The 17,002-nt window shown below is 35.4% G+C and overlaps 1 protein-coding gene across 2 annotated transcripts in view; it reads right to left on the reverse strand.

Annotated features, from left to right (window-relative positions):
* Window positions 1–17,002, reverse strand: part of CNTN3 (contactin 3) — a 332,442-nt gene that overhangs the window by 54,976 nt on the left and 260,464 nt on the right. For both annotated transcript variants that reach the window (XM_035276115.3, XM_054245874.2), the window contains 2 exons: window positions 15,616–15,743; window positions 13,497–13,672 (listed from right to left, as the gene is read on the reverse strand). In XM_035276115.3, the coding sequence (XP_035132006.1) occupies window positions 13,497–13,672; window positions 15,616–15,743 (304 nt within the window). The remainder of the gene's footprint in view (window positions 1–13,496; window positions 13,673–15,615; window positions 15,744–17,002) is intronic.

The following is a 17,002-nucleotide window of genomic DNA, read 5'->3' on the forward strand; positions in this document are numbered from 1 at the left end:
GAGGCAGAAGAATTGCTTGAACAGAGGAGGCAGAGAGAGGGTGCATTAGCCGAGATTGCACCATTGCACTTCAGCCTGAATGACTCAAAAATTAAAAAATTTTAAAATGCAAAAAACTGATGATAACAGAATGAGAAGACAAGCCATAGACTTGGAGAATGTATTGCAAAAGGCAAATCTGAAAAAGGGCTGTTATACAAAATATAGAAGCATTTCTTAAAACTTCACAATACAAGAATGAATACCCTGATAAAAAGTAGGCAAAGGACCTGAACCAACACTTCATCAAAGACTAGATGCAGATGGCAAATAATACAAAAATATGTTCAACATCATATTTCATTAGGGAATTGCAAATTAAAACAACGAGATACTACTACATATATATTAGATTGGCCAAAATCCAGGCACTGACAGCATAAAATTCTGGCGAGGATGTAGAGTAGCAGGGACTCTCATTTATCACTGGTGGAAATGCAAAATGTTAAAGCCATTCTGCAAAACAGTCTAGTAGTTTCTCACAAAACATACCCTTACCATAAGATCTAGCAATTATGGTCTTTGGTACTTACCGAAATGAATTGAAAATGTCTGTTCAATAAAACCCTGCACATGGATGTATATAGCAGCTTTATTCATAAATGGCAAAACTTGGAAGCAACCAATGTATCCTTTAGTAGATGAGTGGATAAATAAATGGTGATATATCCAAATATTGAAATATTATTCAGCACTAAGATGAACTGAGATATCAAGCCACGAAAAGACCTGGAGGAACTTAAATGCATATTACTCAGTGAAAGAAGCCCATTTGAAAAGGCTATATACTATATGACATTCTGAAAAAGGCAAAATTATTGAGACAATAAAAAGATTAGTGGTATCCAGAAGTTAGAAGGGCAGGAAGGGATGAACAGGCAGAGTACAGAGAATTCTTAGGGCAGTAAAACTATTCTGTGAGATACTACACTGGTAGACACATGCCATTATACATTTGTACCAATAGAATGCCAACACCAAGAATGAACTTGGGTAATAATGATATGTCAATGTAGGTTCACAGATTATAAAAAACATACCACTCTGGTATGGAATGTTGATAGTCGAGGAGGGTGCATGTGTGAGAGGATAGGGGTAATTTCTTTACTTTCAGTTCAAATTCGCTATGAACCTTAAAAACTGTGTAATAAATAAAGTTTTTTAAAGGAGTCCATCTCAAAGGACCACATATTATGTTTCCATTTATATGAAATGTCCAAAATATGCAAACATGTATATAGAGAAAGTGGATCAGTGGTTGTCTCTGTCTGGGGATGAAAGTTATGGTTAAGAGATATGGGCTTTCTTTTTGACATGATAAAAGTATTCTATAACTATTGCAATGAAAGCACAACTAAGCCACAGAATTTTATGCTTTAAGTGGATACATTGCATGGTATGGGAATCACATCTCAAGAAAGCCATTAAAAAATACCTAAGGCAGCATGAGTAAAAGTAAAGCTATCATCAGCAGATACTAGTTTTTCTCCTTATTTTATATGATATATTTATTTATTGCATTTACTGCTATTTTTGACTTCAGTCCCCTTTTGCAAGATGTACTCATGAGCCTTAATCCTGTCAGCCTTTGTCAAACAAAACAAGCCAAAATTATAAACTGCAGCTCTTTCCACCAGTCACCATCTTCCTCAGCTTCCCAGAGGTGAGAGTCTTTAAACTTGCAAATCACAGATGCAAATATCTGTTATGGATATTTAAAATCTGGAGGAACTAAAGGAATTATAAGCAATATCAAATGAACTATTACTGACACTCCTGTTTTTCATTTTTAAATATATATTTTACTGCACTTTAGGTTCTAAGGTACACGTGTAGAACATGCAGGACTGTTCCATAGGTAAATACATAGCAATGTGGTTTGTTGCCTCCATCCCCGTCACCTATATCTGGCATTTCTCCCCATGTTATCCCTTCCCAATCTCCCTAGCCCCCGCTTTCCCTCCACTATTCCCCCCAACAGACCCCAGTGTGTGATGCTCCCCTCCCTGTGTCCACGTGTTCTCATTGTTCAACAACTGCCTATGAGTGAGAATATGCAGTTTGATTTTCTGTTCTTGTGTCAGTTTGCTGAGAATGATCAATTCCAGATTCATCGATGTCCCTACAAGGGACACAAACTCATAGTTTTTTATGGCTGCATAGTATTCCATGGTGTATATGTGCCACATTTTCCTTGTCTAGTCTATCATTAATAGGCACTTGGATTGGTTCCAGGTCTTTGCTATTGTAAACTGCCACAATGAACATACATGGATCTGTCTAGGAGAACTTCCCCAACCTAGCAAGGCAGGGCAATATTTAAGACCAGGAAATACAGAGAACACCAGAAAGATATTCCTCAAAAAGAGCAACTCCAAGGCACATAATCATGAGATTCACCAGGGTTGAAATGTAGGAAAAAAATGCTAAGGGTGCCAGAGAGAAAGGTCAGGCTACCCACAAAGGGAAGCACATCAGACTCACAGCAGATCTCTCAGCAGAAACCCTACAAGCCAGAAGAGAGTGGGGGCCAATATTCAACATTCTTAAAGAAAAGAACTTTCAACCTAGAATTTCATATTCAGCCAAACTAAGCTTCATAAGTGAAGGAGAAATAAAATCCTTTATGAACAAGCAATTGCTGAGAGATTTTGTCACCACCAGGCCTGCCTTACAAGAGCTCCTGAAAGAAGCACTAAACACAGAGAGGAACAACCAGTACCAGCCACTCTAAAATGTACCAAATGGTAAAGAGCAGAGACACAATGAAGAAAATGCATGAACTAATGGGCAGAACAACCAGTTAGCATCAAAATGGCAGGATCAAATTCGCACATAAAAATATTAACCTTAAATGTAAATGGGCTAAATTCCCCAATCAAAAGACACAGACTGGCAAATTGGATAAAAAGTCAAAACCCATTGGTGTGCTGTAACCAGGAAAACCTGTCTCACATGCAAGGACACACATAGGCTCAAAGTAAAGGGATGGAGGAAGATTTACCAAGCAAATGGAGAGCAAAAAAGAAGTAGGAGTTGCAATCCTAGTCTCTGTTAATATAGACTTTAAACCAACAAAGATTACCAACAATCTTAGAACTTTCAGAGATTTTAAAAAGCCTTTCATATTACTGTGTTTGGATTTTTGTATGCTGGTATATACACAAATATACTCACATGTACATAAACATACACATTAGTAATTCCTTGGTGGTATCTTATATTTTTCAATATGAGTTCCAATCATGGAACTACAGTATATCCTAAGATAATAGTAACACAGATAACCCATGCCTTCTCAAACCAACTCTTCTTTTTCTTTTTTGAGACAGAGTTTCATTCTGTCACCCAGTGACAGTACAGTGGTGCAATCTACACTCACTGCAACCTCTGCATCCCGGGTTCAAGTAATTCTATCTCAGCCTCCCAAGTAACTAGGACTACAGATGTGTGCTAAAAATTAGCTCCCCTGGCTAATTTTATATTTTTAGTAGAGATGGAGTTTTGCCATGATAGCCTTGGCCTCCCAAAGTGTTAGGATTATAGGCTGAGCCACTGTGCCCGGCCAAAATCAACTCTTCTAAGAATTGTTAAGTGATGTAATTTTATTGAAGGCTTGTGGTGAAGCACGATGAACTTCACAGCAAAATCTGCCTGCAGTTTTCTTTAAATATCTGTATTCCTTTCAAAATTTCTCTCCCAGAGGCATAGCCCCTCTAACATCCCAAAATATTCTTCTGTAACTCTTACAAACATTGGTTCTGAAATCTTGTCTCTGTCTCTCATCAAATTATCACAGCTTTATATCCCACTCAATCCAAGAAAACTAATGAAAACTCTTAGCCAAAGAAGATAGACTTGCTTGATTGCTTTAAAATGAAAAAAACAATCTTTTATGAATGATGTAATAGACAAAGTTAACAGAAAAGTGACATAAAATTTGCCCTCTGTGGAAGGTAGAGTCAAACTGTGAGAGAAAATTACTAGTACATATATTGGGAATTTCTGTTTAAGTGAAAGATTTCCTGCTGTGCCACAAAGAATTCTCTTCAAAGGACACATGAAAGAGATAACAATCTGATATATGTACATTAATACATGTATTGAAATATCAGCTTGTATCCCATAAATATATATAATTGTTGGATGTTTATTAAAAATAAAACCAAAATCTGATATGCAAATGTAAATTTTCTTACTTTGGAAAAAAAAAATCCTATCTAACTGAGAGTTGCCTTGAAGCAGTTTGCATTTTGTTTTATAACTTAGAAAGTTACTCTCTATGCTAGATTTTCTTTTAAATTAGTATCCTATGGAATCATGCAGGCAACTGGGTTTTGTTATGAATTTCTCTAGCCAGAAATAAAAGGTAGTTTTTTCTTGTTCTTCTCTGCAGAAGTAATCTTGAATTTCACAAGAGTCAGTATTAACTCCCAATTTTCTTGATATGGAGAAGTTAGTTACAATTCTCAATCTTTCCCCAGTATCCAAATCCTTAACAAGCAAATAGAGAGATTTTCAATCTCATGAATCTGAGAAACAAGAAGTTGGTGGTAATGAGATATTGCTTCTCAGTCATCTGCTGGCAAAAATTAAAGAAAAATGAAGGAAAAATTCATGAGTAGAAAAGAATATGGGGAAGCAGGACCCCTTTAGTAGTACTGATGGCAACAAAAGTAGCTGCAACTTTCCTGGGGAACAATTTAAAAATAATCCTACTACTACTGCTGGCAGTAGTAATGACCCACAAGAGCTAACTTGTGTTGTCCTTGGCATTTAAAAAATACCTCTAACTAAAGTATTATCAACATCTCAATTTTGCAGATGACGTAATTGAGACAGAGATAAAAGCATAGGTTTCAAAAGCTGATATTCTGTTTCAGATTTTGGAATTACAAAACGAAATGTGTGTCACACCCATTCTGATCTAGTAATTTCCTGCCTCAGCAAATATCCCCAGAAGATTCTCTGGAAATTAATGACGAGGCATTATTACTTGTCTTTTAAAATTCTACTAATCATTTTTATCCTTACTTGATTTCCTACTCTAAGCATTTTCAGAATTATTTAAACTGAGATCTGATTGGTAGTATTTTAAAGTTATGGAAAATCCTGGGAAAAATTAAAACCTTATAATGTACGCCTGTTTTATTTGATCTAGAAATATTGAATATTTCATGTTTCTTTCCCTGTCTCTATTATTATATCTCTCTTTCTCTGGCTAAATTAAGAAAGTATTGTAGATGCTTTTACGTAGGGCTCACATACTTCTTATGCCAATTATTAACATATATTTATCTTTTCAGGGAGGTTTTGTCTATTATATTTTCTATTTTGGTTACTGATGATACAAATAAAACTATTACCTAAAAATTTTAATATATATTTTAAGTAGACATAATAATTGTACATATTTATGGATTACAGTGTAACCTTTAGATATAGGTATATGATCTATAATAATCAAAATAGAACAATTAGCGCATCTATCATCTCAAAGCATTTATTTGTGTTGGAAAAATTCAAAATCCTATATTCTAGTTGTTTGAAAATATTCAATGAATTATTACTGTAGTCACCTTACAGGGTTTTAGAGAACTAGCTGGAAGAATACTATGACTATCTTCCTATCTAGTTGTAAGGAAGCTATTATTTTTTGCATTATCTGGTATCCAAGCAGTTGACTGAAATCATTAATTAAAAAAAATTTTAGAGTTGATACTATTGGGTTTTGAGTAGCCCTAATACAGTTTTGTCCTGAAATAATGTTTATTGCCTTATTTTCAAAGTCACCTTTTATTTGTTTCATACTTTATTGCATTGACCCAAACATGTCCAAATGATTTTACAGTAATGGTATCTGTGTGTAGTCTCATCTTGTTGACAATTTAAATAAAAATAGTTCTGGGATTTTTCTTTTAAAGACCCTTTTGGAATGCAGAAGAAGTAACTTTATGTTCTTATTTTAATACAAATTTAAAAGCCTGTAACTGGTTTTTCTTTATTGAGTGTCATCTTAATATCCATTAAGAATATTATGGTTTGTTTTATTAGACTTATTGATATGATGTATGTATATTTCCTGGGATATCCTATAGTAGCAAAGGGTTAATCTTTGAATATAATGTTCAATCTGGTTTGCTAAAATTTCCTTTAGGTTTTCTTACTCTATTAATGAAATCAGTTTGTATGAACTAAGTATTTACTAACTTGCTAGGTTTTGTTCATAGGAATATTCTAGCCTTACAAAATAAAAATATTTCACACTTTTATATTGTCAAATAGTTTACATAACACAGAACGTTGATCTGTTGTCTTAAAATGTGAAAAACAAACATTACCATTAAAATTAGCCCTAAAGTCTTTATTATTGGTGGAAGGGGGAAATTGATTTGCAAGTTTTCATAATAATGAATCTACCTAAATAATTTCAATTTTACTTTATATTTTAAATGAATTAAATTTTGATAATTTATATTTCTGCAAAAATTACCTATTTAATTGGAATTTCATATACATGACCTGAATATGGAATCCTTTGTGTTTTTATGTTTCTTTTTTTATCTCATATTCTTTTTCTCATGTCTAATTTTAGTTTTTCTTTTCTCTTTATTCTTCATTGGTATATTCTGTAGATTATCAATTTCTTTTTGTTATTATGTGAATTTTATTTGTTCTTTCTCCTTTATGTACATATATTTTGTTATTTTTTATTAGCCAAATTTTGCAAGGTTGTGGAAAGAATAAAAAGGAGTGTGTATTTTCTATTTGTAGGATTATTTTTTCATATGTTTCTATTACTTCAATTAATTAGAGTATCAAAATAAAATTTGTCTAATTTTCAGCATATTGATCTACTGATAGTTGAAAGGAGGGCTCTAAAAGTCTACACAGTTTTATTTCTTACTAGTTCTTTGCTCTGGACCTGGTATGTTTTATTCGTACATTATTTGAAGCATTATGGTTTGTGATTATTTTCACGGTAAAAAGGATTTTTTCCAAAATAAATTTATCCTTTTTGCTCTTAAGGTTTGCCTTGAATTATTCTTTGCTGGAGATTACCATTTGTTTCACTCTCTTTCTGTTGTATTTACATAATAAATATTTGCATACATTTTCCTTTATGTCACTTCATTTATAGCCTTGGTTTATTGTAACCCTGATGTTTTTATGGATTTTAGTACAAGAAGTTATATGTTGCTTGCTTTGACTTATTCTTGTAAATTTAAATCTGCCTTGCAGGATTTCCACTGGGGATGGCTTTGGACCATTCATCTTAATAAATATTGTACTTGATAAATACAGCCCTGGGATATCAATCACACTTTACTCAGGAACTGAACCTTTATTTGCCTGGTTGAGTAAATGATGAGTCAGGCAAATAACTATACATCAATAGTTTTGTGCATTACCCCTTTGCCAGTTGGAATTGGAGAATTCTTGTTTCTGTACCACCAAATAACATTATGGGAACAGTCATGCTTCAGAGATGTGGGTTCAAGATAAATAATAATTCCTCTAGTCTGATCCCTACTTTTACCAATTTGTTTCTGGGTACAGTCTCTTAATAATTATTTCAAGTCAGCTGATGCTTTGAGTTTAGACAAGGCAACAAAATGTATAAGATAGTCCAATGCAGAATGCTTAAAAACTCAAAATGCCACCAGAAGTTGTTAGGGGAATGAATACTTTCCTTTACATAAAATCATTTACATAGCTATAAAGAACTGCTGTTTTCAAACTTTTGGTCTTCACACACAAATAATTCTATGAAATAAATCAAGTGAAAGTGGCCACTTGTATTATCACACAAAGGATCAATTTCAAAGACATTCTTTTCTACCACTGAGAGCTGAAAAATACATCAAATCTCAAGTTCATGAGTAGCTGCTGTAACTAGAGTGAAATTGTTGCTTGTGGGAAATAAATCATACTGAATAAGCCATTTAAATGAATGGCAGACTGGTTGTCACTGCTAAAGTTCTTATTGCTTCCAGTGACTTTTATCCACAAACATTCTAATTCATCATAGATCCAATTCCACAAAGTGTTGGTAAAGCTGTACAGCTTGGCTCTAGACATTCTTTATTTCAAGTACCTGCACCACGTAGGGTTCATCAAAGCATATATATTTAAACATCCGTACAATATAGAGTGAACTAGTGTGTTTAAGTCCAAAAGTTTCTATCTGTAGGGACCCTCTATCATATAATACATGTAAGTCCAAAAATTAGCTTACTGAGCAAGTCAAAATTATTCCTCAATGTCGGTAAAATCATATTTAAATTGCCAGGCCCTAGGTCTTCATATACCAGTTAACAATGATCTTTTATTCTCTTGAACTTTGGAAGATTACCTCCCTTTTCCTATTGGTGGAAGCTAAGCTCTATTTAAAAGAAATAAATAATGGAGTAAAAATCATTGGTTAAATATCGGTATGACAGAACACTACCATACACATATACCTGGGCCTATACCTCTTCTTATGATTCTGCATATGTGAAATAAAAGTATATATATGAATGTGTACATTCTTATTTACATACACACCATCATATATGAAGATATCTATATACAGACAAAAAGGAGAAAACTACATTCCAGGAAGAGATCTCATGGTGGGAGGGAACATGGTAAAAACAGTCACGTGCCAGCCACATAATGACTTTTTGGTCAAGGATGAATTACATATATGACAGTGGTCCCATAAGATTATAATGGAGCTGGCCAGGCGTGGGTGTGGTGGCTCATTGCATGTAATCCCAGCACTTTGGGAGGTCAAGGTAGGAGGATCACCTGAGGTCAGGAATTTGAGACCAGCTTGGTCAACATGGCGAAACCCTGTCTCTACTAAAAATACAAAAATTAGCTGGACATGGTGGTGCATATCTGTAGTCCCAGCTACTCAGGAGACTGAGGCTGGAGGCACCTGAACCCAGGAGGAGGAGGTTGCAGTGAGCCAAGATTGTACCACTGCACTCCAGCCTGGGTGACAGAGCAAGACTCCATCTCAAACAAACAAACAAACAAACAAACAAAAGATTATAATGGAGCTAAAAAGTTTTTATTGCCTAGTGACACTGTAGCCATCATAATGTCACAGCACAATGCCTTACTGATGCATTTGCTATGATGCTGAGGTAAACAAATCTACTGTGCTGCCTGTCATATAATAGTATAGCAAATACAATTATGTACAGTACATAATACTTAATAATTATGATGAATGATGTTATGCCATTTACTGTACTTTTTATTGTCATTTTATAGTGTATTCCTTCTACAAACTAAAACAAAAAGTTAACTATTAAACAGTTCTCATATAGGTCCTTCAGGAGGAATTCCAGAAGAAGACATTGCTGTCCTAGAGATGACAGCTCCATGCATGTTATTGGCCCCTGCAGACCTTCCAGTGAGACATGATGTGGGGGCACCCCACATGATGACACGTCTGTCATCAGTATCAGACAGTGATACTGATGATCCTGATCCTGTGTAGGCCCAGGTTAATATGTGCCTTTGTGTGTTCATTTTTGACAAAAAAGTTTAAAATGAAAAAAAATTAATAACAGAAAAAAAGCTTATCCTTATTGAATAAGGATATACCAAAAATATTTTTGTATAGCTGTGCAATGTGTTTGTGTTTTAAGGTAGGTGTTAACAATAAAATGGTCAAAAAGTTTCAAAAAGTTAAAAGTTTATAAAGTAAAAAAGTTAAAGTAAGCTACGGTTAATGAAGAAAGAAAATACTTTTTATAAATTGAGTGTATCCTAAGTGTAGAGTGTTTCTAATGTTTATAGTAGTATACAGCAATGTCCTAGCCTTCATCTTCACTCACTCACACCCAGAGCAATTTCCAGTCCTGCAAGCTCTATTCACAGTAAGTACCCTATACACGTGTAAATTTTTGAAAATCGTTTATACTGTATTTTTATTGTACCATTTCAATGTTTAGATACACAAATACTTGCCATTCTGTTAAACTGCCCACAGCATTCGGGGCAGTGACATGTGCAGGTTTGCAGCCCAGGAGGAATAGGTTATACCACACAGCCTAGGTGTGTAGCAGGCTGCATCATTAGGTTGGTGTAAGTGCACCCTACGATGTCCACATAAGGATAAAACTGCCTAACGACGCATTTCTCAGAATGTATCCCCATCGTTAAGCAACACGTGACTGTACTAAAAACTGATGTGAAAAGAGATCAGAAAATAAGACCAAAAAAATTACGTGACTCACTCACCCATGGGCATCAACCAGCAAACAGCAGTGCCTAGAACTCTTGTGTATCTGAATACAAATCCCCCGCTTCTATAACCACACCACATGTGCCTGTGACTGAGCTTTTCCTGGCAAACAGGGACTTAAGTGGAAGTCTTTTCCTGCTGATTTAATGATAAGACTTTTTTATTCTCCCCATGATCACAGACTGAAACCTGTCTTTGGACCCGTACTCATCCTTTATGATGTGCCAATTTGTTTTGGACACTTAGTTTCATAAAGCTTTTCTGAATGTATTGTTCCAATAGTGCAAAAGTCTGTGACTGGTGTCATCGTGTTCCTTTGGCACAATTTCAAATCTACATAGTAGATCTGGCTTAAACTATTGGAGCTTTCTAAGCTTATGGACTTTTTCTAAAAGGCCTGTTTTTTTGTTTATTAAACAAATGAATGAGTGTTGACTACTTAGCATAGTCCCAATAATTGGCTGATTCAGTTCAAAGCTATGAATTGTATTTTCTATAAACTGAACTATACCTAACCCCTTTTTAAAACCTGGCTGTTACTATCTACCTTTCTAGGCAACTTTCCCACTTACCAGCCTCCTTGTTCACATTTTGCTGCTTTTGGAAACAGGGGATATATCTATGAACCCACTGGGGAAAAAGACCAAGCTGACTATCTTTGTATTAATGTGCATGCTGCAATGAATACACAAGCAGAAGACAAGACTTGTTACATGATTCCCTTCTGAGGCAACAGAAAACCGATTTACTTAATTGCCTGTGCTTAAGGGTAATGTCATCTTGTATGGCTTACTGTTTTATAATGATGGAAGAATATTAAGTTACTAATGGCACAAGTCAATAAAAAATTCATAGGCCATGAACTAGCATGTTAGAGAAAGAACAGAATTGGAAAGTGACAGCATTAATTTATGAAATTTCACGTTTCAGGCACCTGACTTGTACCGAGATGAGTTTCTGCCTTCTGTAGAACCTATCAGCACTATGTAAATCAAGATAGTTAAATTACATGATAAACTCGAACGTTCTTACCTACAAGCTTTCTTAAAGATAGCTGAAATCCGACTCAGTCTTAGTGTTTCTTTGTAACTGTTTGATGCATATATTACAATCAAACTACTTTGGATTTTTCAGTCTTTCATTACATTTATTTAGCATTAGCTAAGACAGAGAACCGTACTGGATAAAGTATTATCAACAGCTAACATCCAGCTGAGAAATCAATCACAAACATAATTATCTTCATTATAATGGCAAAGGTGACTAATGTTTCAAATGGAATTCTTTAATAATTAAAAGTATCAGAAGAGCTGGATTAGAGAAGCCTTTCCCAGATTGGGTAAGGAGTCTTTGTGAAAGTAACATTTTGGCCTTCTCCTTCTTGAGGCCCAAAGAAGGAGAAATTGTAAGTTGTAAAACAGCCTGGGTATGGAGGAGAGAGCTAGCTCGGAATATGGCATGTGCCTTTTACTATCATGACAGAAGAAATCAGTGACAATTTAAAAATAAATGGACATTTACAACAATAGTGAAAGGAAAGTTAAAAGATTATAGCAATTGGTGAAGTTCTCAAAAGCCACGAATCATTCAGAACAATTAGAAAAGTAGTATTTCCAAAATGGAACAAAATGGATGATTAAAAGGGTACTAAAATTATACTTAATTGTGTCTAGGTATCTGAACATCTCAATTTCCCTTTTTCTTTTAAAAACTTTCCTTTTTTTGTACTAGCTTCCTAAGGTTGCCGTAACAAAGTACCAAAAACTCGGTGGCTGAAAACAACAGAAATGTATCCTCTCACAGTTCTGATGACTGGAAGGCTGAAATCAAGGTGTGGGCAGAGCCAGGCTCCCTAAAAAAATCTCTAGGTGGGAATTCTTCGTTGCCTCTTACATCTTCTGGTAGCCCCAGGGATTCCTTGGTTTGCGTGGCAGCACAGCTCCATTCTGGGCCTTCATCCTAATTGGTCCATCTCTCCTGTGTCTGTGCTTCACATGGCGTTCTCCTCCTTGTGTATCTGTATTCAAATGGCCTTCTTTTTATAAGGACACCAGTTACACTGAATAAAGGCCCATTTTAATCCATAACAACATCATCTTAATTTAATGAATGGCTTCTACAATAAGGCAATTTCCAAATAAGGTCACATTCTGAGGTACTGGGCATTAAGAATACATCTTTTGGGAAGACAAAATTCAAATCAAAATACCATGGTTTTAAGTTGCATATGATTTTAATACATTAACATGTCAATGTATACAAGTACATACATTTAATAAGAAGGTTTTCTCAAACGAACACAGTTGAGGTGACCATCATGTGGCTTTCTGCTTTACTGAGGCCTGTATGTAAAGTCCATAATGACAATACCAGACTTGACTGTCTACCACTGACCTCTTTACCAAAACAATGAAGCTGTCCTTGAGTCAGTGCAAACAGACCCACAGGGAAGCTGGCTTTGTAATTCCAGATTCATAAACATGCTGTGAGGCTTACCCTTAGTCTGGGTGGCTCACCAGCACAGAGCCACTTCTTGACCATTCTCCTCAAAGGGACAATTTTTCCTTAAAATCTGTAATTCTTTCTAATGTGGAATCATCACAAAAGAGGAGACAGATTGGAATGAATCATTAGAAAGCACCTGTGTTGCAGAAACACACCAATCTGGGCTTGAAGTTCCACCACTAAGTAGCTGAGTGACTCTGGGTAAGTTAATAAACCGCTCCAATCCTCAGTTTGTGCACCTGTATAATGAAGCATCTTACTGCTAATGTCCAGTGCAATTGTGAAGATTAACGGTGATGACGCAACCTGGCCTGACACATTAATTGGGATAAAGCACCTGGAGGAGACACTTAATAAGTGCAGCTTTCTCCCAATTCATCGCATATGTGTCATGTTGAAAATAAACACCTGTAAAAGAAAATCTTCCTTTCCACAGGATACTAAAAATTGTAATGAAAAGTCACATTACTATAAATACAATATACATCAACTTTAATTGAAATTATAGGCTGAAGTAAATGTGTTCATTTTTTGGTAATTACAAAAGTAAAATTAGATGAAAACAGAATTGAGAACCACTCGACAAAAACCACTTACTTAGAAAGCATTTTCTAAAGCATCACCTATATGTCAGATAATTTTAGCGGCGATGTGTCAGAGACGTGTGCAATATAAAAAGTATGAGGAAAGTGCCACAACTTACCCCACCAACTTTCTCAAAGTGAGATCCATCTTTCTTAAAATCTGCAAGGGCCCCATTGAAATACCAGGTAAAGATGATGTCTAACAGCGGGTCGTGTTGTACCTGGCAGGGCAATATGACGCTTTCACCAACAGAAACATCCATGTTAGATGGTGCCAAAGTTATTCTCGTTGGTTCTATTGGGGAAATAATTTTTAAGTAAAACAGCATTTTATTGTGATAAAAGACATTTGCACAGGCAGACTATTCATCTAACTTATACTATGTATGCCTGTAGATGCATATAGATGAATATTCATACATCTATATAATTAAAAATTTTCAGCATTATAATAGGCATTTTGATGCAGAGCTACATTTCAGTGGCTCCACAAATTCTTGTTAAAGAAATTAGGATATTTGAATTGTACTACATGTAAGTTTAAAAATTAAAATCATGTGTAAACAAGAGTTGTATTATTATTAGCAAAATCAATTTCAACTTAGTTTTATTGTTTTTTGAAATGTAGGGGTAGAAACAGAATATACTGTGTTTTCACCAATTTGACTAGAAATTACATCGCCATCAAAATCTAAACAGATATTTAATGGTAGCCTGGATTTGAAAGATATACAAAAAAATGCTAGAACAAGTACAAACAGTAGGGGTACATATGTTAAAATGTTAATTAAAGTCTGTTTTTCCCCAGTGCAAATGTCCACTTACATATTTCTTTCCCCCTGTTGTCATCACCTACCTTCCATTTATCTATTATGAATTAAAATTCTCTTGACCCCATTTTCCCACTGTTACTCTCCATTTCTTTGCACCACGTAGGACCAAAAGTCTTCAAAAGAGTCATTTACGCATGTTGTCTACAACTATGCTAGTCAATTCCTTGTTTAACTCAGTCTAGCCAGGCTTTGGTCCTCCCAACACCCCTGCCTTCATCAAGGTCCTGATAACCATCCTGCTGATATATCAAAAGGTATTTCTCATCATGCACTCCTCTGCTCAAAACCTTGCAGCAGATCCACTTTTAAAACCAACTGAAATAAACTCCTGAAGAGGGCTACAAACTGCTTGCATAATTATCACCAAGAAATCTATTAACTGACATCTTCATCTCCACGAAATCTTTGTCCAAATCTCTCCTTCTCAGGGAGGTTTATTCTGATCATTGTGTTACTAATGCTATAACATAGCTCTGCCACTATGTGCCTCTTTGTTAATTGTTTACAACTTTTGCCTTCTAATAATTTTCTTGTTTCTTATTCCTACTGTTATTTTCTTTCTCCTTTTATAGAAGGTAAGATTCATGAGGACAGTATTAGCGACAATGTGCTCAAGGATACAGCCCAAGCAACTGGCACACAGTAGGTGCTCTAATGTTTTCATGAACGGATAAATGAACAAAATATATCCATAACTTTAAGCAATTCTTATTTATATCATGTTATTTCCAGCACTTGAACATCTCCAGAAAAAATCAGCTATAATGAAAAAGACAAAGTGTATTCAAAAGACCTGACATGATAGAAATGTATTTAAAAATAAAATAGAAGGAGATAAACATATGCTATTTGTAACTCTTTCTTTTTTTTTTTTTTGAGACGGAGTTTCGCTCTTGTTACCCAGGCTGGAGTGCAATGGCATAATCTCGGCTCACCTCAACCTCCGCGCCCTGGGTTCAAGCAATTCTCTCCCGCCTCAGCCTCCTGAGTAGCTGGGATTACAGACATATGCCACCATGCCCAGCTAATTTTTTGCATTTTTAGTAGAGACGGGATTTCACCATGTTGACCAGGATGGTCTCAATCTCTTCACCTCGTGATCCATCAGCCTCAGCCTCCCAAAGTTCTGGGATTACAGGCTTGAGCCACCGCGCCCGGCCGCTATTTGTAACTCTTACTGCTCATCTTCCTAGCACAGTAACCAGTGTGTTTCCTGGTGTACATTGTGCTGTGCTAAGGAAATATTGTTTGCTTGACTTTTCACCTGTTAAAAATAACTTAAGTGCAAGTATAGGTTCTAGCTTTAAAATGTACTGCACATTGTGAAAAACATAGTTACCTTCACCATAGTAATATATCTTGCAGTAAATCCATATATAAAGCAATATTTAAGAAATGCACCTACCTGTGACAACCAAATGTGTTGTGCCATTTGCTTTCCCAAACTGGTTTTCTGCCATACAGGTGTAAGTTCCAGCATCAGCTTTAGTCACATTGGCTATTTTGAGGCCTCCATCTTTTAACAAAGTAATTCTAAAGAACAGTCAAATAAGATAAGTAAATGCATCATAGCCATTTTTTGTAAATGAATATACATACACACACACACACACATATACATATATGTACACACACATATACATATATACATATGTGTGTGTGTGTATACATATATATACAAAACTTAAAGAATGTATTGCCTTAAGCTAATATTTTTAAGGCATGATTGGCCAGTCCTTAGCTTTTTGGGAATACAAAAAAAAAAAAGAACATTCATCCCCCACCCACACACATAAACACACACACAGCATTTGATGACAAAAGATGCTGCACCAGTTTGAAATTTGTTCAATATTTTTACTCATCATTACTTATTACACCTAAATTGAGAGATGCACTTGCCAATTAAGCATGAAATGTTTTTCAAAAATATTAATATATGTTGTGGTAGATTATTCATGGAGTTAGCCTAATCAATTTAAAAGAAATACAAAGTAGGCAGAACACTATTTCCCTTAAATTTGAAACAATATATGAGAAATGAGAAAGCTACATGTCTTTCACTACAAACTGAGAGAGTCACATTTGACCCAATAAAAACTCAAATGTTCCAAAGACCATTTGGGTGGTCCCCTGTGAGCTAGTGAAAAGAGCCTGGGCAAATCCAATAAGCCTTACTTTAGAGTTTCTGAGTATACACTTAGAGTGCTTAAAGCTTAGGCATCTAATTAAAGGAAATATAACTGAGTGCTTTATATATGCTTGGCACTGTAACAGAACCTGGGATTATGGGGTGAGCAAGACAAAATGTCTCCACCTTCATGGAAATAATATTCCAGTGAGTGGCATAGACAACTGTATTAGTCTGTTTTCATGCTGCCGCTAAAGACATACCTGAGACTGGGTAATTTATAAAGAAAAAGAGATTTAATCGATTCACAGTTCCACATGGCTGTGGAGGCCACATGAAAGGTGAAAGACATGTCTTACATAGTGGCAGGAAAGACAGAATAAGAACCAAGCAAAAGGCGTTCCCCATATAAAACCTTCAGATCTTGTGAGACTTTTTCACTACCACCAGAACAGTATGGGAGAAAAATGCCCCCATGATTAAATTATCTCCCACCTCGTCCGTCCCACAACATGTGGGAACTATGGGAGCTACAATTCAAGAAGCGATTTGGGTGTGGAAACAGCCAAAATGTATCAACTCTATAAGTAAAATTTGGAAGTTCTGATATTTGAGAAGTACTCAGAAGGGTGATATAATAGAGAGTAATTACTTTAGGAGG

The sequence above is a fragment of the Callithrix jacchus genome, chromosome 15 (genome assembly GCF_049354715.1).
Source record: "Callithrix jacchus isolate 240 chromosome 15, calJac240_pri, whole genome shotgun sequence".
Classification (NCBI taxonomy): domain Eukaryota; kingdom Metazoa; phylum Chordata; class Mammalia; order Primates; family Cebidae; genus Callithrix; species Callithrix jacchus.